This window comes from Fusarium musae, chromosome 8, assembly GCF_019915245.1.
Source record: "Fusarium musae strain F31 chromosome 8, whole genome shotgun sequence".
Lineage (NCBI taxonomy): Eukaryota > Fungi > Ascomycota > Sordariomycetes > Hypocreales > Nectriaceae > Fusarium > Fusarium musae.
The window spans coordinates 723,333-742,445 of NC_058394.1; the positions used below are offsets into that span (position 1 = coordinate 723,333).

At 48.5% G+C, this 19,113-nt stretch overlaps 7 protein-coding genes across 7 annotated transcripts; 3 read left to right on the forward strand and 4 right to left on the reverse strand.

Moving 5' to 3' along the window:
* Positions 1-1,022: 1,022 nt before the first annotated feature.
* Positions 1,023-2,716, forward strand: J7337_010471 (uncharacterized protein; the record flags this gene model as incomplete). The annotated part of the gene is made up of 4 exons (XM_044828056.1): positions 1,023-1,140; positions 1,197-1,498; positions 1,566-2,315; positions 2,366-2,716. 4 exons carry the CDS (start codon positions 1,023-1,025, stop codon positions 2,714-2,716), a joined length of 1,521 nt encoding a protein of 506 aa, XP_044676610.1.
* Positions 2,717-5,755: 3,039 nt separating this feature from the next.
* J7337_010472 (uncharacterized protein) lies at positions 5,756-7,729 on the reverse strand (the record flags this gene model as incomplete). The annotated part of the gene is made up of 9 exons (XM_044828057.1): positions 5,756-6,017; positions 6,067-6,168; positions 6,218-6,440; positions 6,489-6,575; positions 6,623-6,811; positions 6,862-7,221; positions 7,268-7,372; positions 7,423-7,580; positions 7,629-7,729. The coding sequence occupies 9 exons, from the start codon at positions 7,727-7,729 to the stop codon at positions 5,756-5,758; spliced, it is 1,587 nt and encodes a 528-aa protein (XP_044676611.1).
* An 888-nt stretch (positions 7,730-8,617) lies between these two features.
* On the reverse strand, positions 8,618-9,642 carry J7337_010473 (uncharacterized protein; the record flags this gene model as incomplete). The annotated part of the gene is made up of 2 exons (XM_044828058.1): positions 8,618-9,444; positions 9,492-9,642. The coding sequence occupies 2 exons, from the start codon at positions 9,640-9,642 to the stop codon at positions 8,618-8,620; spliced, it is 978 nt and encodes a 325-aa protein (XP_044676612.1).
* Positions 9,643-10,225: 583 nt separating this feature from the next.
* On the reverse strand, positions 10,226-11,887 carry J7337_010474 (uncharacterized protein; the record flags this gene model as incomplete). Its single annotated transcript, XM_044828059.1, has 2 exons — positions 10,226-11,578; positions 11,630-11,887. The coding sequence occupies 2 exons, from the start codon at positions 11,885-11,887 to the stop codon at positions 10,226-10,228; spliced, it is 1,611 nt and encodes a 536-aa protein (XP_044676613.1).
* Positions 11,888-13,069: 1,182 nt separating this feature from the next.
* On the forward strand, positions 13,070-13,500 carry J7337_010475 (uncharacterized protein; the record flags this gene model as incomplete). Its single annotated transcript, XM_044828060.1, has 3 exons — positions 13,070-13,154; positions 13,210-13,265; positions 13,324-13,500. The coding sequence occupies 3 exons, from the start codon at positions 13,070-13,072 to the stop codon at positions 13,498-13,500; spliced, it is 318 nt and encodes a 105-aa protein (XP_044676614.1).
* Positions 13,501-13,906: 406 nt separating this feature from the next.
* Positions 13,907-15,580, reverse strand: J7337_010476 (uncharacterized protein; the record flags this gene model as incomplete). Its single annotated transcript, XM_044828061.1, has 6 exons — positions 13,907-14,137; positions 14,184-15,033; positions 15,084-15,206; positions 15,257-15,387; positions 15,439-15,509; positions 15,559-15,580. The coding sequence occupies 6 exons, from the start codon at positions 15,578-15,580 to the stop codon at positions 13,907-13,909; spliced, it is 1,428 nt and encodes a 475-aa protein (XP_044676615.1).
* A 1,467-nt stretch (positions 15,581-17,047) lies between these two features.
* J7337_010477 (uncharacterized protein) lies at positions 17,048-18,440 on the forward strand (the record flags this gene model as incomplete). The annotated part of the gene is made up of 4 exons (XM_044828062.1): positions 17,048-17,173; positions 17,229-17,882; positions 17,938-18,075; positions 18,129-18,440. The coding sequence occupies 4 exons, from the start codon at positions 17,048-17,050 to the stop codon at positions 18,438-18,440; spliced, it is 1,230 nt and encodes a 409-aa protein (XP_044676616.1).
* Between the last annotated feature and the right edge of the window lie 673 nt (positions 18,441-19,113).

The window sequence follows — 19,113 nt, forward strand, 5'->3', positions numbered from 1 at the left end:
AAGCAGAGTGCTGTGCTGTGCTGTGCTGTATTTGGTGGTGGTTGTGGTTGTGGTGGTGATTATCCAGGTTGGAGCTGTCTGTTAGTTGACCGTGAACGAAATAAAGTGAAGCAACGTCTTAATTATATCCATTTCGGAGACAACCTTTCTTGGCGTTGTCAATCCCCAATGATACCTTGCCTTGCCTTGCCTTGCCTTGTCTTAGGGAGTGATAACTCTAACAGTAGCAGCCGAATGGTCGAAGCTTTTCTCCTCAACACTCCATCGACGGAACCTGATGGTCAAGGCGTCTATCGAGTGGAAAGTGGGAAGAAAGAGAGTCAAGTGGAATGAACCTCTTGGTTTAAAAAAAGAACGATAATCACACAATGCAACCGTGCTCCTGTTTTTTTCGCACCCACGTTTCCCAAATGGTCCCTTTTGAGAAAAGCCCCGGCATCAAGATGGCGCGGCGCTTCCTCAACAGGTAAAGCCTCATGACTCGGGTGAAACTTTATTTCGATGATCCTAACTTTGGCCGGGTTAGCTTGGGTTTCTATCTGAGCCCAATCGTGGGAGTGCCTCAGAGAGCTGTTTTAAGCGAGCTCGGAGCAAGGTTCCAGAAGCAATGGGACTGTTGAGGCAGAGAAAAGGGGGCTTGAAAGATGGCAAGTTACTGAGTGAGAGAGAGAGAGAGTGAGTGAGCATAGGCACTCGTGATACTACTCCTCACGCTGAGGCTTGGCCCTGTATCCTGAGCCTTGTCACTGCTGTAACGTTAACTTGAACTCGCAGCTGATTCCTGAATCCATGATCCATCGACTGTTTTAATATCATCGTATCCACTTGCACGGTATCACCGATAACTTGTTTCCCCATATCGTATCTTATTCCAAAACAGAGCTAGACCCAGAAGCCGTTAACCCGCTGGAGAGAAACGAGAACGAAAGGGTCAAACCTCACTTTCTCTACCCCCTCCCTTTCAGCCCTGTAAACTTGGGACTCAACGCGCGGCCGTCCGATCCCGCGGAGAAAATAGAAACATGCCGAAAAGCTTCGTCGTCAAGGATCCCTACGTCTGGCTGTGCTGCGGCTTCGCTGCCCTCGGAGCGTGTCTATACGGCTACGAGGGCGTATACTTTACCGGAGTTTCGACTCTCGGTACGTTTCTTCCATTGTAGCTAGAAGTATCATCGTATAGCTAGCTGACCGTCAAGATGTCTTTGTTCGCGACTTTGGAACGCGGGGTGACGATGGCGAGTTCCACATCTCGCCCCAGAATCTAGCTGTCATGACGAGCATGATCAATGTGGGCGAGTTAGTGGGATCGTTGCTAGCAGCACCGTTGAACGATCTATTCGGCCGAAAGGGCTCGCTCTTGACCGGCTCCGTTGCCGTGGTCGTTGGTGTTGTAATGCAGCTATCGACAACTTCGAGCCGTGCTCTTATCACCGCCGGTAGAGCCGTATCCGGGTTTGGGGTGGGAACCTTTTCGGTAACTTCGCCTCTGTACATGGGAGTAAGTTTTTAAATTCTCCGATTGATCATGTACGATTTGGCCTTACTGATCGTGTGGCTACTTGTAGGAAATAGCGCCGGAGTCTTTGAGAAGTCCCCTTCTCATGTGTTGGCAGCTCGTTTTGTCCGTCTCGCAGATCATCGCTGCTGGTATCAACAGGAGTGTTATCCACAACAACACGAGTTTTGCATATCGATTTCCAATTGGATTCCAACTCATCTTCCCATTGATTCTATTCCTCGGAATTACATGGCTTCCAGAATCGCCGCGCTGGTTGCTCCGTCGTGGGCATCATGACAAAGCGATGCGGTCTCTCCGCTTACTTCACCATGAAGATAAGCACTACGACGCTAAACCCGTGATGCAGAACATCGAAGAAGATCTCGAAAAAGAAAGTTCTAGTGAGATTGAAAGCGCGTGGATCCAACTAATCACAGACCCAATTGAACGTCGCAAGGTGATCTACAGCGCCGGCGCCCTGATCGCCCAGCAGATCAACGGGATCCAGTGGTTCTACTACTTTGGCACCATCTTCTCCAAAGCAATTGGTCTCAAGGACCCGTTTCTTATGACCCTTATTGTATTCATCATTCAAGTCTTTGTCGTTCTTGCGGCGGTGTTGCTGGCTAACAAGATTCCGCGCCGACCTCTCTTGCTCATCACCACGGGGATCATGACTGTGTCTATCTTTGTGGTTGGATGCTTGGGTATCCCTGGCGGAACTCCAAGCGAAACTGTAGGGAAGGTGATTATAAGTTTTGTGATTATTGAGATTGTCGCCTTCAACTTTGCTTGGGGTCCTCTTGGCTGGACTATCGTAAGTGTTTCGCCCTTTCAACAGTGGCCTTTTTAACACATTCTACTCAGGCTTCGGAAATGGCCGTTGGGAGAAACCGAAACAAAATCTACGCAGTAGCAGTCGCTTCTTTCTGGGTCACAGTCTGGGCTACTGTCTTCACTCTACCATACCTCTACTACTCCGCCAACCTCGGCCCCAAGACAGGCTTCGTCTACACAGGTCTATGCTTCGTCACGTTGAGCTACGTATACTTCTGTGTTGGCGAAGTTACGGGCCGCAGTATAGAGGAGATAAACGGCTTCTTTCGAGATGGCATCCCTGCACGGCATTGGAAAAAGCAGCCATTCGCTGAAGCCCAGAGAGATCACCGAGTCAACCTCGTCGAGGTACAGGGCCATGAAAAGACAGCGAATCGCTGAGATGAGTTATGAATTATGTGTCTATGAGATCTATACCCTCTTTTGTCTATATGCTGGCCATGAATATACCACTTCTCAAAACGTTCCTGTGCTGTCTATGGTCGACTGTGCCAATACCCTCCATAGCTTCGGTTGTAATATATGGTTTTCATGACTACATTCTCCTTCCCATTATGAATAACCTTCCTGGGCACTTCAATGTACCCTGAATTTGATTGCTTGCGAGACCACGTCTTGTCTCCGCGTCTGTGTCTTGAGCGTGAGTTGGGTTGCTGAATATCGGGACTCGGCAATCGTGGTAAATGCTGAGCCCTACCAAAAAGAGGTTCCAAAGGCTCAGGCTCATAAGTCAAGGTTGTGTCTGGTGCTGCTCGTCCATAGCCCATGCTGTCTCTAGTGAAGCGATCCGTGAAGCCCACGCTTCCCATCCATGTTTCTTGTCGTCCCATATCTGAGTATGGCGACGGTGAAGGTGTGTTGTCTTGAGTTTGCCCATTATAACTTGCTGCGGTGATAGAGTTCGATGGTCTATCGGTGTATGAGGGGGCGTAGGACGCCTGTTGAGTTAACAAAGTTGGGTTTTCAGTCTGCATTCTGTGTCGAGGTTGCTGATATTGGTATCGGGGAACTGAGGTATAGTTGTACATAGATCGATCCATATCGCGAGACATTGCGCTTGAGAAGTAATACTTGATTGGAGTTCAGTTTTTGTTTTGGTATTGCTTCTGGGTCAATATTCTACAGGTGATTGTTGTATATCTATATATGACTGCTTCTGTTCATATATTCTTCAATGCCCTCACCTTCAACAACGCCACAGTTTCTTTCTTTAGACTGTTCCTGAAACATGAAACAAAAAGTCAACTAACAGCCTCAATCATAAAAGTGCAGATCCATGTCTCAGCAACGAGCCGCTTCTTTGTTCTTTGTTCTCTTGGCAGGATACCAACGGTTTACAGGTGCTGAGGTTGAAGATACCCAAAATAGGCACGGAAGCGTCGCCATAACAAAGAAAAGCTTCTTTGGTGTTTCTGCAGTAGTGATAGATTCATTGTCCATCACTGCTGGCAGTGCTTGAGATGCATCAATCCTCATGGCTACGTAGCTCTGGACTATGCACGCTGCCCTTTCTCTGCGCTGATAACCTTTCATGCCATAAAGGTGCAGTCAAAAACAATGAATGACCCAATTGGAACATATTTCGCGGTGTCCGTGGCTTGTTTGTGTAGAGTGGCGCTTCACATTGCGTCTGTGACTTCAATTGTGAGCGTGTTTACTTTGTTTCCAAACCGATAACTCTATCGCATTTATGCTTAACCTTCTCAAAGGGTCATAAGATTTGATAAACCTGAGGTATTGCAAACTGAACATAATTTATATGGAATCTCGGATAGTAGAAAGAACAGGCCGCTAGGTGGACGAGATAACTTGTCTAGGGGAAGAAAGAAAACTCAGGACTTTAACCCTAAGTGATAAAAATACTAGTTAAATGTGGCCTAAGCTTAGGGGACCTTTGCTAAGTTTATTTGATACCTCATATCAAGGTTCAGTGTTTTCTTGCCCCCTGAGACCTGTATGTTGATCGACCTTATCCCCGAAGCCTCATGCTTCATGTTGCAAATCAAGGCGCCATCGTGAACACTCATGCATCACCACTTCTCTATATGACCCGAAGACATGAATTAATACGATGAAATGAGGGGATATCCATATCGAAGGGATTGCCCTTATAACGTCCTGAGATCACCCACTTTCTTCCCGCCCTCTGAAAACACCATCATCCCAGGCTGAATATAGGATCATCACGATGCACCTCTTCCTAATAATTAACACCTTGATCGGGGTAGCCATTGCCCAGAATGTATTCACTACAGGAACTTGTGTGACTGAGCGGGGATGCGACCCCTTTCCTACTGGTTCACTTACACCTCCCACTACGATATCAAACACCATTCAACTAACACTAACACGTATTGTAACCGTCTGTCCTACAGCGACAGTCGTTGTCTTCAATAGCACCTCAACCACAACTGGAACTCAGACTGTCAACTCAACTGTGGTCTCTGCTCTGCGTGTCACCCAGACGTCTTTTGCCACGACCAATGGTGAGCTAAAAGCCCTCTCCAAGAGGACTACGATTCTGACCTGTGTAGTCACCACAACAGACGAGGAATTAGCTACTACTACTGTCACGTCAATAAGTACCATGACATTGACAGCTACCATCCGACGCACAACTACTATTCCCGCTACGTCAGGCTTTGTCCCCATCGCTTCTGAACCAGGCTACCTCCCGCGACGCCGTAACAAACGAGACGTTGACGAGTTAGCATCGACTGCTAAACCAACCCTGGAAAAGAGATGCTGGCCAGATATCCGATTTGTTGTCTGCAACACTACCATCTTCACTTTGACCACCCAGACCGTTTCCCGAGCTAGATGTCGTCTGCCGCTACCTACTACAACAGTGACCCAGAATGTAACTGTCAACACTGCTACCACGACTTTTACTGCTCAAGTTACTAGCACGCGGACTGAGAGTACGACAGTGATGGCTACCGTGGAGAATGTCATTACTTCGACTACTACCTCGACTTGGACTTTCGTCACGAGGCCTATCGACACGAATACGACATTCTTTGCGACCACCACTCTAGCTACTGCAACGACATATGCAGCATGTCAGGCTAATAATCTCATTAACTCAGCGAACGGAGGACATTTCATCTGGAACATCAACTACGGCGGTTCACAGAACCAGATTCAAGTGGGGATTCCAGCACGGAATGCTTACGAATGTTGTGTAGCATGCCATCAAACACAAAACTGCATCTGGTCTAACTTCCCCGGATTCTGCGAATTGGTCATTGCAAACTCCTGCAATCCCAACAGCAACTTCAACTCATCATTCATCACTTCACCGGATGTCAGGAGGGGAACGACGATTAGTAATGGTCCTTGTGGATTTATTGCCAATGGGGGAGATATCCCTCTGGTTTAGATTTCTAGTAGAGTGAATATACTTGGGTCACCTCCTAATTAAACATTTTCCTCCTTGTGCTCAGTCACAGAAGATCTGGCACCAGCCTTGACCATATCGTCCTGCTCGCTTGGAGCGCGGTCGTGAACGTAGCCAAACATGACGTCCATCTCTTCGAGGGTCTTGCCCTTTGTCTCGGGGAGGAAGAAAAAGGCCCAGACGGTGGCGGTGATCATCCAGCATGCGAAGAAGAACCATGTTCCGTAGCCGAAGGACTTGAAGATGTAGGGAAGAGCCTTGGTGATGGCAAATTGGGTGAGCCTGTAGGAGTTAGCTATTGTTGTTTAGGAGGAGCATGAAGGCGACTTACCATTGAACGCAGGCTGCGTATGTACCTGTCAAGGTTCGGAGAGCACCAGGGAAGATCTCGGCGGAGACAATCCATGGGATACCGTTGAGGCCAAAGGACCAGCTATAAGAGTCAGAATACTGGATTCATCACATTCAATGGGAGAACTTACAACACAGAGTAGATCATGATCATAGCGGTAGCAGCCTTTCCACCAGCGGCAGTCGAGGGAGAGAGCTCCTTGCCCTCAGCAATGATAGTAGCAGGGTGTCCAATCTTGACATAAGCTCCAACGATCCAAAGACAAGCAGAGCACATGGCAGATGAGATGATGGTAGGGTTACGTCGTCCCCACATGTCGATAAGAGCACCGTAGAAGATGATAGATGCAACAGCTACAAAGAGTCAGTAGACGTTTGGCAACGGGGGACTGCTGAACATACCCTTTACAAGACCATAGATACCAGTGTAGAGGGCAACATCGCTAATACCGAGAGAACCGAAAAGAGTGGGTGAGTAGTAGTTGATGGCTATCGACTGTCAGTTAAGGCCTGTAACGATGCGGCGATCAACTTACCAGCAGCACCAGACATGTTCTGCAGCGCAAAAGAGCAGAAAACAAGCAGAACACGGTTTCGCATTCCCTTCTTGGTAAGTTCAGACACAGCACCTCGGAAAAGAGCCCAAGGTCCGGTACCAAACCTGCTAGCAACGAGGGCTTCATCCGCAAGACGCTTTCGAATCATGTCAAGATCCTCTTGAAGATCTATCCCATAATTAGCACCAAGCTCTTACCCCATAACAAGCAAAACTTACACTTGTGATCACGAGGAATCTGTCGCAGACTCTCAAGCGCCTTGGTAGCATCCTCCTCACGATTCTTGCGCATCAACCACAATGGACTCTCATGCAGGAAGAAGCCACCGACGAAGAGGATAGCAGCGGGCGCGATCTGCACAGCCATGGGGACTCGCCATGCTGCGGCGGAAGAAGGGTTCATGTTCTGGTTGATGCCATAGTTGATCCAGAAGCCGATCAGAGAACCCGTTTGGTATGTGACCTCGAAGAGACCGGTGAGGATACCGCGGATAGAAACGATGGAGAGTTCGGCGATGTAGCTGGGGACTGTGGCGGTGATGGCACCGCATGCGATACCGGTGAGAGCGCGGCCAGCGTCTGGAGATGTTAGACAGCGGCTGAGATGAATTGGAAATTGACTTACAGATATAAGACAGTTGGTGAGTAGCAGCAGTCATGAGAATAGCACCGATGAGGAACACAACAACATTGGCCTGAAGAGCCCACTTGCGACCAATCTTTTCAGTAACTTCAAATCTGTCAGCAATTGTCCTTGGCCCAACAGATGGAAAAACATACTCAAAAAGCAAATGATAGCACCAAAGAAAGCACCAGCTTGGAAGGTAGCAGTGATGTTACTCGAGATGTCAGCCGAGTCCTCGGGCTTGATGTTGAAGTCACGCTTGAAGCTATCGCGAGCAATGGTGGTGCCGATAAAAGCAGAATCATAACCGAACCTGTAATCTGTTAGTATTGAAACTTCCTCTTTCAGTGAGTAAACTTACAGCAGTGATCCTGTAGCAATAACAGCAGCCTCAGTGTACAGTCGCCAATTGTACACCTCCTTTGGCGTAGGCCTATCTTCCACAGCGCGAAAGCCACCCATGTTGTCTAATCTTTATCTTCTGATAAATGAAGCTTGTGAAATGGGAAGTGAAGAACTGCTGTGTTGCATGTAAATCCTTCATCCCCCGCAGGAAGGCCCCCTCGGATATATAGCTTATCCCATCGTCAATCCGGGGGGCGTGGGGAAAGCAGAGGAATAATCCGGGGATGGGTGTGGAGAAGACGAGGGTGAGGTCATTCCAACTCCTTTCGCATGAGGAATAAAGAAGTGGCAGGGGTTCTCGTAGTTCATCATGAGTCAGTTGAGATTTTTGTTTGGAGAAGCATCCGACACGCGAGCCGATGCGACGACGAGAGGCGATTGGTTCTTTGGTCATGCGGGGATGCTTGGCTAACAAGATTGGTAATTTAGGCGAAGCATGTACCGAGTTTTCCAAAGCATCATATGACCTTGTTCCATGTTTGAGCGAAAACTAATGTCGGAATGGATTCATTATCACAGAGAATTGTTCTTAGCTGAATTGACCATGGCCTGATGGTTGATATCCGACTCGCAACTCGGTTCATAGCGGAATATTCATGATGATTACCAGACTAACAATCCCGACCCTTTGATCCGGAATAAGAGCTGGTTGGTAGTGATATCAAGCAGAAGAAAATCAGAGCCCAAGAGCTTCGTGTCTTTGTATGAGATAGTTGAAATCCGCCAAATGTGATGTTTCAGTCATCTCAGACTTGTCATTTCATGTTGATGTTGGCCATCTTGTACACCGTGCCTCCTATTGTGAGGTCCATGCGACTGAATAGCCGAGTATGCGATCTCATTGTGTACTATTAAAACTTGACATGGAAAAGTGATTGAATATTCTTGAATTCTTTCTTTTACATGTCTTTACGTTAAATCACATTATTTCGCCCCAAACACCTTCTAGATATTCTCTGCCCTCTTGCCAAGACCCTTCTCAACAGCCGACAGAGGCTCAACAACCTTGTAAATCCACTCCTGCTTACTCTCGTCGTTATACTTGGGATAAGGCCGTCTGCAATGGCAGCTCTCAAGAGGATATCCGTGGAGCTTAGCAACAATCCACTTGGTACCGTTGATACCGCCCTTGGCAAATCCCCATTCCATCTTTGCCAGCTCAAGCTGTGCGGCTTCAGCCTCTTTTGTCTTGCCAGCCTTGTACAAATCGTAGATCTGCAGACAGGTCTTGGGATACAAGTTCGCGACACCGGTGATGGTGCCTGTGCCTCCGACAGAGAGGGCGGGAACGAGCCAGTCGCTCTGTCCAGCGAGAGCAAAGAACTCTTCGGGCTTGAACTGAGCTGCTATGCGAGCAACCTTTGCGATACCGCCACATGTCAACTTGACGCCGACAATGTTGGGGTGCTGGCCCAGGCGCTCGAGCATCTCAGAGTTGACGTCAAGGCCAGCGACGACGCCAGGGAAGTTGTAGATAACCACAGGAACTGGGCTAGCCTCGGCAAGCTCCTCAAAGAAAGCCACGATGGCGTCTTGTGTCATAGCGAAGTGGAAGTAGCTGGGAGTCAGAACAAGGACAAAGTCGGCGCCGGCTTCTTTGGCGAGCTTTGTCTCGTTAATGGCATCTCGTGTGGTTTGTGATGAGGTACCCAATGTGATTGTGATATCGGGACGGCCGAGGGAGACTGCAATCTCTCGAGTGGTTCGGACGAGCTGCGACTTTTCGGCGGCCGAGAGTGTGACGGCCTCTCCGTTTGTTCCAGCAATAACGACTGCAGTCTGTTAGTTTGGTCCATGTGAAGCATTTGTTTGAACATACTTCCGTCGAGACCAGAGCTTATCAAGAACTCGATATGCTTCTTCTGGACGTCCCAGTCGATCTCTTGGTTGGCATCGTTGGCAAACCAAGTCAGGGAGGGAACGTGAATTCCGCCAGGGAATGACTTGCTTGGTGTCGCGATTGAGCCCATTGTGAATAATTGAGATTAGGTGTTGAGATACTGCTGTTCAGATCACAAGATGTTGGAATGAAGAATGAAGAACATGAACGGAGTAGGAGATCAATCGTCTCAAGATTAATGGGGAGGGTTTTGTTCCACACTCCGACATTGTGGGGATAATTCGTTCTGCCCCCATCGGATCCATGGGTATCATGCCACGTCCCATGCGGGGATCGATGCAATTCATGACCATGATGGTTTGTCGGTTTGTCCAAGTGCATCCCCAGCTTCATCCACATTTAGCATCATGCGGGGAAGTTGGGGACAGCCACATCCGATCGGCTCGACGAGTGTGAGTGGGGCATCGAGCCGAGCGTCAACTTGAACTGTTGAAGAACAAGAGAACAGAAGCTATCCATGCCAAGTCGCATTATTAGTGGCATGAGCCATGGGAACTAGTTCGTCCCGACATGTCGGATGCATATGCGAAGCTAACTAAATGGTGGTTGGAATTGCAGAAAGGTTGGTGAGCGACCATCGGTGGTAATTATTGGCGATGTTCCGTGCTCCTCTGAAAAGCAAGCCGTTAGAAGCCGACCATGTCTCAAACAACTCAGACTATGGCAAAGCATGAGTTGAAAACTGCATGCATCACAGCCCGGATATCCATTCGTGCCTTGGCAGCATCTTGTCGAGCTTGAACCTCTTCCAACACTTGCGCCGTGATGCGTGCGTTGCCAGCAACCTTCTCCATTCTAAGAATCTGAGTCTTTATCCACGCCTTCTCGTTGGCGTCTTGCTCTTCAACTCCTAGCATCAGCAGCGGCCATAGCATGTTGACGGGAAGCGTATCCTCAGGGTCCAAGTCCGCCACAATTTGTCTAGCGAGATTTCGGATCTGGTCCAATGCCTCAGACGCCTCTTTTGTCAAGGGAAGATTCTTGTAGGCAACGCGGTGAAGGTGGACTTTGCTAGCGTAATAGTTCGAGAGGTACGTTCGAAATGCTCGCGTGATGACAAAGGCTAGATGCTTCGAGACGTGAGGCTCCTTTAGCTTGCCTGCCACAGCAAAGTCCATCAATGGTGGGCGGTGTTCGTATAGTGTTCGCAAATCAGCCGCTATGACCGTACCGATGTTCATGACTTCGATTTCATCTTCGACCGTCCCTCGAGAACGATGCCAGGGGTCTATCTTGGATATCCTCCCCATGAAGCTTTGGACTTTCTGGTAGAACACAACGCCAGGTTGATACAGCACTTGAAACAATACGTCCTCAATGTCTTCAGCGGGATCCTTCGAAACTTCTTCAGGCTCACCATCGAAACTCGCGGGTGATGCTTCTACCAAAAGAACTTCGTCGTCCTTAGTGAGGAAAAGGCCAGAGCCACCAGCCGTTACCGCCCGACCATCGAGAAGTCGAATCCAAAGAAGCAACTGCTTCTCTACCGCTGTGAGACCGTGCTTATTACTACTTTGGAAGAGCGTATATGCGCGCTTGAGGTTTGAGTGCGCAGCGTCGAGTCGACTCTCCAAGATATCGATATAACTGAGAAAGAATAACGCTGCGAGAAGGTATTCGCGTGCAGGGCTGTGTTCCGACATTGATGTGCCATCATGGCTCGCGACCTCGGTCACGCCTCGCTGATAATGATCCTCGTCGCTCATGGTCCAATTCCCATCACGTCGAGAAAGAAGTAGATTCGAAAAGGCCATGATCGCATGTCGCACCATGGGAGAAATTCTTGCCATTTCAACAACAGCTTGTCGCATGGACACCCACTTCTTCTGAGTCTCGACCTCAGCGATGATGGGGGGGTTGACCGAGCTGGCGAAGAATTCCACCAACTTAGTGCTTGCATCCGTAGTATCTTGGTCCCGACTCCCGGTGCTTTGTGTGAGTGAGGGCGCCGGAAGGGGTGTTGCAAAGGCTGTCCTGTCTGGAAATGTGATCTGCGATTGGGCCGCCTTTTAGTGTCAGTACCGCCCGCATTCGTGTAGTCAATAGTTTCGTCTTACCAACATGTTTGTTTCCAACCCCTGATGTTGCTGTGTCTCTGGTGAAGCGTTTTGCCAAAAATCGCCGTAGTCCCACATGAAACTTGCATAATCGAAGACTTCATCAACTGCGTTACCTGGTTGGAACACTGAGCTTCCCGGCGATGTGTCGAAATTTGGTGATAGGTGCTGCTCGATAGATTGATCATGGACTTCGGTAGAAGGCGCTTGTCTTCTTTGAACTCCTGATCGTTGCTGGGGTCGCCATTTGCACTCCATGTTCAGCCTCTCGCAATGAGAGCATCGTGGTCTTTGCTCATCGCACTTGACTTTTCTCCTCCTTTGGACGAATTAGATGCTTCATCTGTTGATGTTTTGTTTATACATACTTGCATGTTAAACATCCCTCGCGTGAGCGGATCTGTCGTCGTGCCGAGGTCGCAGGCCTTGTATTTGATGGGCTGTGAGTTTGAGGAGATACACCGCTTGGAAGGCGAGGAATGAGAGGTCGCCCACTGTTCATGTCCATTATAACGTCTCGCCGCTGAAGTCATAAACGGTCAATGATGCTATAATGGCTGATCAGGCCGATTAAAGTTGATGTATAATGCAAGATGAGGAACCTAAATCCGTCACCTGACGCGGAAGAGCTCCGTTTGCATTGGCATTGGCATTTGCGGGGCGCCTTCCAGAAGATCAGGAACCCGTGTCTATGGTACGTCTGGGGTGACAACAAGAAGGAGCTCTTCATGCACATCTTTCCCAAGAATAAAGAGCTAACAAGTTATTGTCAATCTGAATGTGAGGGGAATTCAAATTATCCATCAACTATAACTTATTAATGGTTTATCTGCATATTTTGAACTTTTCCCCCTCTTTCGTGCCAAGTGAGAAGTTTGATGACAGTGGGTGGATCTGCGAAGTCAATCAATTCTGGCACCCTTGGCGGGTGAGGCCCAAGCTGTCGGGACAGCCTATAACTTAGACTCGATACGATGGGGCTCAGAAACGGGTTGGTGATATAAAGGGATTATTAAAATGAATCATCGCCGCTGAAGTATTTAATTTCACTGGTACTGCTATTACAAGGTCTATAGGGATAGTCAAGTGCCTAAACCACTACTTGGTGACCACTACTAAATGCCTTGCGTCGCCGTGGAGCAGCTTGACTTACACTGAGTGACCGAGTTCATCGAAACCCAATAACAACAATCTTTACGACTCGTTCCTTCTGTCGCACAAATACAACAGCGATGAATAATAAGTTCACAGAATCTATAACTCAATGTGCTTCCATGTGACGTCAGGCTTCAAATGAAGAGTTAAGAACCACTTGACCTTTTCATTTCGCCATAACTTCGTCTTCTAACTCAACCACCTATTTATCCTCATTTACCAACACAACCTTCCATTTCTATCAACGTATCCTAACAAGAACTGAACCACTTCAAACCGTTCACCATGCCTACTCAAGAAGTGCTTAGCCAGTGGGAAGCTTCTTCCCCGACTATCAAAAGCGAAGGCCCCCTTCAAGGCACAACTAACCGTTCGTCTCCGTCAACATCGCCTTTGTTCATCCAACTAACGTCACTCTTCTCAAGCTCCTCAGTCCTTGGTTTCTAAGCACGAGTGCTTTGCCATACCGCTCAACGCGGAAGTATGCCCGACTTGTGACGATGGACGTCTTGCGCTCGATCAGGTATTACATCCCAAAGGCTTCCAGACGAAAGACTAAAGGGTTTCAACAGGATCGCGTTCGCAATAGTGGTGCTCGTACGCCCGGCTCTATCCACGCCGACATCGTCGCCCAGATAGAAGCGAAGCGAGAGCGAAAGGCCTCGGGGGAAGCAGAGAAGGAGAAGAAGGAGGCTGAGGTTGAGAAGTCAACATAAGAACATCACTGTAGTGCGTACTCCTCGATGTCGTGTTTGCTGTCGAAAAGGGACTTGGTAGTGTGGAGTCTACGATTCCCTTGGTGGTTGATCATGGGTTACGAATGGAGTCTGACGTCCTGTTCGTAAAACGTTGCTCGGAATAGGCATTTTTTCGTCATTGTCAATCTGATCTGTATCTTTGGTGTCATCTGATTACGGATAGTCCTTAAACATGTGCATGTTAACTAAATCAGGGGAAACTTGAATAAGGGCAGAAACAGAACCCCAGCAGTCTGCCAGTATCCCAACTGGAGAGCAGTGAAGAGACAATATCCTTGGAAATTGATATATGTTTTCTATTATGTCTTTTGTACGTCTAAGCATCTATCAACATATTAACAAAATGCATTCCTACTTGCCCCTTCTAATGACCCTGAGACAGGTTCACAACAGCCCATTTTCCGTTCCACGCCCACTTTCGAGCACCAGAATCACCACCGCCGCCCTCAAGTTGCCTCAACTCCTCATCCTTACCCTCCGGAAGACCAACGACAACATCAGCCTTGCACGTTCGCAACGACAAGACGTTGACGCCCGATGAGGGACCCATGGGTCCGAGAGCCTCGATGAATGATGTGGTAGCGGGCCAAGCAGCCTGTCACAAGTCAGCATTGATTTCAAACAAGATGGTGGTTACTTACATCAGCGGTGAGCTTGCGGTAGTTTAGATCACCCTTAAAGATGACAAGCTCGGCCTCCTTGAGCTCCTCGTGTAACTCGGTGTTCTCAGCGGGTAGTCGCCAGAAGCTACCGCCATAAGTCCAGTATCGGTTAGGTCGGAGCATAAGCTGTCCCTCAGCGTGGAATGTAGCCCACTCCTGGAAAAGGAATTTGAGATCCTTCTCGCCCTCCTCAGACAGGGGCTCAGGCTTCTTACCCTGAAGTTCCTCATCCTCTGATGGTGTGTCATATAGAGCGCGGGGGTTGGCGACGGCGTTCAACAAGCCGCTGAAGTCGCTGGGCACAACGTCGGAGACGAACCAGGGAATAGATTTGGGTCGCAGGACGACTTGCGTAGCGAGACCAGCTGAGAGAAGGTACCCGGCCAGAATCATATCGACATACAACTCAAAACCAGCATTGTCGAGAACGATATCAACGCGACGCTCCTTCTTGCCTTCAGCCTGCGCCTTCTTAAGAATATCAAACGCCTTAGGGAGATCATTGACGAGGATATTCTTCTCAGCCGCCTTACGAGCCGAAGAACCCTGAAGTTTCTGGATATCCTCATAGGTCAAATTTGTCAGCAGTGACAAGTCTGTAGCGTTTCCCCAAAGGCAAATCTCAAACATCTCCTGGAACAGAGTCTTCTCAGCCTCAGGATCGTGCGTTGAGTCCTTATCAGCGCGGAGCTGCTCGACTAATTGCCTATAGTTGCTAGCGAGCTCAAGAACGGCGGGTCTTGATGATCGGAATGTGTCCATCTTCTGTCGGGCGAAAAGATCGTAGGATCTCCAGTGTTCGGTCATGCGGAATATGGCCGCGATGCGTCTGCATGCTGTGAGCAACGCATTCTGGGGGATCTTGTCACATGGACTTACCTGTATAGGTAGCATTCAGAGAACAGCCATGGTACATCGTACCAGTGAGCATCGGGGCCAAGAGCCTCGAGCTCCTTGTTATATGTCTCGATCTCTTCTGTGAATCCATCGTCGGGGAGTGGACTGCGCCGTCAGTTATGGAATTCTTTCGTACTTGAGGCGGGATATCGAACCTGAGCTTTCGGTCGTGCTCAACCTCGTACTTGAGATTGGCGAGTTTCTCGATAATCTTCTTGCCCTCGGCTAGTTTCTCGGGGTCGCTGGTCTTGGTAACGGCACGGTAGACATCGTCAATTCCTTGGGTCTACTCGACAGTCAGCGAATTTCTCCTAGCAGATACATCCAGAAGTCTTACCAGAATAACAGGCCATCGCCTCTTGACGGATTCACTCGCGAACGAAGTAGGGTCGCTCGTTTTGTATTGGGCTGTCGACGGAGTCAGTCGCGTTCGAGGGTAGAGTCGAGTAGCACATACGGGTCTTGGTATCGTGCTCCATTATCTCGTTCGCACAAGTATTCTTCAACGAAGAGGAGAGGGAATCAGTTTTCTGCTGATCGGTCTTAGAGATCTTCAGGAGCAATTATTTAAAGGTCTGGTCCGCCATCATGGAAGCGGAGGGGTACGCGGGGCACTTTTTTTGGTGGGGTTCAACAGGAACAGTCTCGAATCTGACGTCAGGAACAATTTTGAATGCCGAGCTGGTCGGAAAACACCATGAGAGGCTAGACCTGACTACTGAGGCTTGAAGGGGCTGTCTAATTGCCTGATTAGGAAATAAAATCATGAATAAGTAGCTGAAGATATTGTGAGATGACTGATTGTTATCATTGTCTCAGTCTTTTACAAATGATATTTCATTCTGTTATGATAAGAACCATTTGCCGACTTAACCAGTTCATCTAGAGTTTGTAAGGTAGGTGGCCTGAGACTCTACACCACTGATCCATGACTACCTGATTGTTTGAAACCGCATATCTCCCTTTCCTGCAATTTGCCTTTGACTCGTTCCCAGTTAGCCCGCCCAGCAATGACAGCCGGGTGGATTGAAAAACTCAATCATTCGACCGGCTGATACTCTTGTGAAGTATCTTGAGATCTCTCTTCTTCACCCGGTTGCTGTGTCTTCACCTCATCTCTAGCCAATGTCTCTATTGATCATAGTGACTGTCATCAAGGTCCTAATAATGTATTCTTCCCGTATCTGTTCCGCACTTCAGCTCTAATGTCGGTCCGAATATCATGAGCTGCATGTTTCTGTTTACCCAAGATCCGCACCACTCACCCGGCACGTTCATCCCGACTCCCCTGCCAACATCTCAATCAAGAAGAAACATACCAGGTAGTAACAGTTCATCCAACCTGAGAAAAAACGCATTGAATCGTCTTGTTTCAACAAGGTTGTTTAAGTTTACATCATGTTTGGTCCGCTTATTAAAGGGTCACCAAAACTGTTTCGCTAATCCTCAACCCAGTCAGGAAATACTAGCCACACCTCCGATTGGCCCGCAAGTTCATCATCAACCTCACTTTGCAGCAGCACCATTCAATTCATCGAACGACTTCCAAATACGCGACACAGAGGAAGGTAGTACTCGGCTTGATCCTCGGTGGATCACCAGCGCTGAAGCGGTAAAAAGAAGTGCATTTTTCCATCTCCATCTGGGGAAAACGGGAGTTACCCATGAGCCGCGCCAATTAGTACGAGTTTGACGTCGTGTGATTTGTTGATCAATTCCGATCTGAGACCTTCCCCGGACTTGTTTTTGTGGAGGTGTCGACTTAAACGACTTTGAACGAGTTTAACCAGCGGTTGTCTTATTAGCCGGCAGCTCAAGCATCATGAAGTGCCGTACCAGAATTAGACGATCATGTTCAAGGGTCAAGTGTATATAAGGATCATGTTCCCAGTGTCTTTTCAGCCAATATCTTGTACATACTTAACAACAGCTCTAGTGTCTTTACAATGTTCTTCAATACTCAATCTCTTGGTGTCGTGGCTCTCGCCGGATTAGCCACGGCTGTCCCTTCAGGAAAGCATCTTCAAACTCGTGAAGTTGGCAAGCTTCCTGCTCTTGGCTGGAACGGCTGGGTGAGTTCCTCTCGAGTATATCATTCCATGTGTTCATCGCTAACAGTATCACTAGAATCAAGGACAATGCAACGCAGCTAGTGAGAAAGTTGCCCTTGCTACAGCCAAGACTTTCATCAGTCTGGGTCTCAAGGACGCTGGATACCAATACGTCAACATTGATGACTGCTGGTCTACAAAGCAGCGAGACTCCAATGGCAACCTCGTCCCTGACCCTGCAAAGTGGCCAAGAGGTATCAAGCCAGTTGCCGATGAGATCCACGCAATGGGTCTAAAGTTCGGTCTTTATGGCGACGGCGGTGTCAAGACTTGCGCAGGTTATCCAGGAAGTCAAGGCCACGAGCAGCAAGATGCAAATCTTCTTGCCAGCTGGGGTGTCGACTACTGGAAGTACGACAACTGTTACACACCCTGTAACACAGGCAACGCTGCCGATATCCAGACATGCCCCAACAACCAAGCTCCTAGCTCTAAGCCTCGGTATGAAAAGATGAGGGATCTCCTTAAAGCTACAGGAAGGGACATCCTCTATTCGCTTTGCAACTGGGGTTATGATGAGGTTTGGACTTGGGGTGCTCAGGTCGGACACATGTGGCGAATGAGCCAGGACAACTGGGGCAAATGGGCGGATGTTGTCCGTATTGCTAACCAGGCGGCACCTATCCTGAAGTACACTGTACCCGGCCACTACAATGATCTCGATATGATGGTGAGTCTTGACACTGCCTTGGTTGCGAGAGAGTATGGGACTGACCGGAACTTAGATCCTTGCAAACGGTGCTCTTACCCCTGCTGAGGAGCGCACTCATTTCGCCATCTGGTGTATCACCAAGTCTCCTATCATTCTCGGAACCGACATGACCAAGCTTAACAGCGATGAGGTCAAGTTGATCACAAACAAGGTACCTACAACCATTTCCCTGGCCGTTCCTGACAACTGCTGACTATGCTCCAGGGCCTTCTCGCCGTCAACCAAGACTCGCTCTCCAAGCCTGCTGTGCCTTTCACCCCTCCCAACACTCCCACCAAGGGAAGCGGCGAGATCTACCCTTACTGGTCGGGTCCCATCTCAACCGGAACAGTTGTCGCCATTGTCGCCAGCAAGGGCAACTTGAACACTCAGCTGAACCTCAAGGACGTTCCAGGACTCAAGGATCAGGAGTATTCGTGGACTGAGCTTCTGACTGGTGCTAAAGGAAAGGGCAAGACTGTTTCCGCTAACTTGCAGACACACGATGTTGCCGTCTTCCGCATCGACCACAACTAAGCCCATGAGTTGAGACTTTTCGAAGTGTATATATTTTGAAAGTGTATCTACGATTTCACGTACAAAGATTGTTGGAGGATGCTGCTACACAAGACTGATTAGTGGGTAGGCAGTTAGTACATAGCATGAAACTTGGTTCAGCTCAAATCTTCTCATTACCTTTGTCTTTCTTTATCGACCGAGCCCTGAAATTGGAATTATTAAAGCCTGGCATTCATATCTGGCGTTGTTTAGCTCGGCAGATGTGACACGTTCCAGGCCGATATTGAACAAGCTGAACAAGCAACCATAATCCTCTCTGACATAAGAATCGATAGTTAAGGCTAAATTCCATACCCGCGGTGACCTCATCTTTGATAAGTAATAACTTGTTCTACTGCTTTCAAATGTGAGAAAGGATCAGTAGGATCCGCGGGCGAATCTTCTCTCAACAAGAGCGCAGACAGTGAAGCTACCCTGCACCATGACTTTTTCTCAAGGGTAATTGAAGTAGTCAATAATGAGGCGTTGCTCTCTTGGCCATTGAAGTATGGCCATCTTGTCATACCTGATAATTAGACAAATAGGGATGCATGCTCATTATACCTGAGAATGTACTCCTGGTTAAAAGAAGATCCAAGGACCAGTGGCTGAGACCACTGCTCTCAAGAACATGGAAGCAGAACATGACCAT